Raw genomic sequence first — 1,148 nt, forward strand, 5'->3', positions numbered from 1 at the left:
CGGCCACCCTGGCGGAGCGCGACACAAAAAAAGCGATGATTTTCGCGGCATCTGCGCTCGCAGCAGGGCGGTGCGCACTGAAGGCGGCGCAACAGGCGGCAGTGTTAGCTAACAAAGCTCTAATAGCAACCCGCGCGGCGGCAGGCGCGAGCGGACACATTACGGGAATAGTTGAGCTGCTCCTAAAGGCAACAAAGCAGACGGGCGGAACAGCCGGAAAATGTATAGTAAAAAATGGCCAGAGCACGGCAACAGATCACACGACGTTCACAGCACTGGGCTGCCCAGCGACGGCGAGTGAGGCCGCAGAGAGGAAAGCTCTATCGGACTTAACAAATCTAAATGCGAAAGGCTTCGCTAAACTAACAGTAGAAACAAGCGTAGTCGACGGCACGGCAAAAAACGTATGCGCGTTCCTAATCGGATCAAACAATGCAGCGACTCACATGTGGAACCACGCCGGCGGAGCCGCGAAGACCGTCAGCATAGCACATGGAATCCTACGACTGAAGCTTCACAATACACCAAACTCAGAGGACGCTGTGACAGAAAAGCTCAACGAGCTCGGCGACTGGGGCACCAACGGACAAACTGACAACCACAAACTTTTTAAAGCGATTGGGGGTCTGGTTAAAGAGGATGTACACACATGCGGCGAGACAACAGAACAGGCGGCTAAAAATTTCCTAGACCCCAAGTCGTTAAAAACATCACTATCAGAAGCATACAAAAAAACAGACGAAAAAACTGCAGAAAAGCAAGCAGAGGAGGCAATAAACACGGCAGCAGATAAAGCTAAACCCACAGCTGACGACCTAAAAGCCATACTAGAGAAGGTGGAAATACCAAAACTTAAGAATGGAGAAATTACCACAAAAACGCTAAAGCAACTAAACTATAACGTCGAAGACACAGCAAACCTCTTAAGCAGTTTGTTGCAGCTAAAGGCAAAGTCAGAAGCAAGCACAATCTGCCCTAAGTTTAACCCCAAAGAAGGTTGGAAAAGCTCGACAGAAGCAGACGAAACATGCTCAAAGAAAGGGACAGGAGATAACTGCAAAGATGGTTGCAAATGGGATAGCGACGGACCAAATAAAAAGTGCGTAGTAGATCCTAATTACAGACCGAAACAGGTAGAGGCGACAAAA

The 1,148-nt window shown here is 49.1% G+C and overlaps 1 pseudogene across 1 annotated transcript in view; it reads left to right on the top strand.

The window, feature by feature from the left end:
* Positions 1–2: 2 nt before the first annotated feature.
* The window catches only part of TEOVI_000387800:pseudogene, a 1,252-nt pseudogene continuing 106 nt past the window's right edge, over positions 3–1,148 (top strand). The window contains exon 1 of the mRNA in view: positions 3–1,148. Within this exon, the coding sequence occupies positions 3–1,148 (1,146 nt within the window).

This window comes from Trypanosoma equiperdum (genome assembly GCF_001457755.1).
Source record: "Trypanosoma equiperdum strain OVI genome assembly, contig: ctg_828, whole genome shotgun sequence".
NCBI classification, from domain to species: domain Eukaryota; phylum Euglenozoa; class Kinetoplastea; order Trypanosomatida; family Trypanosomatidae; genus Trypanosoma; species Trypanosoma equiperdum.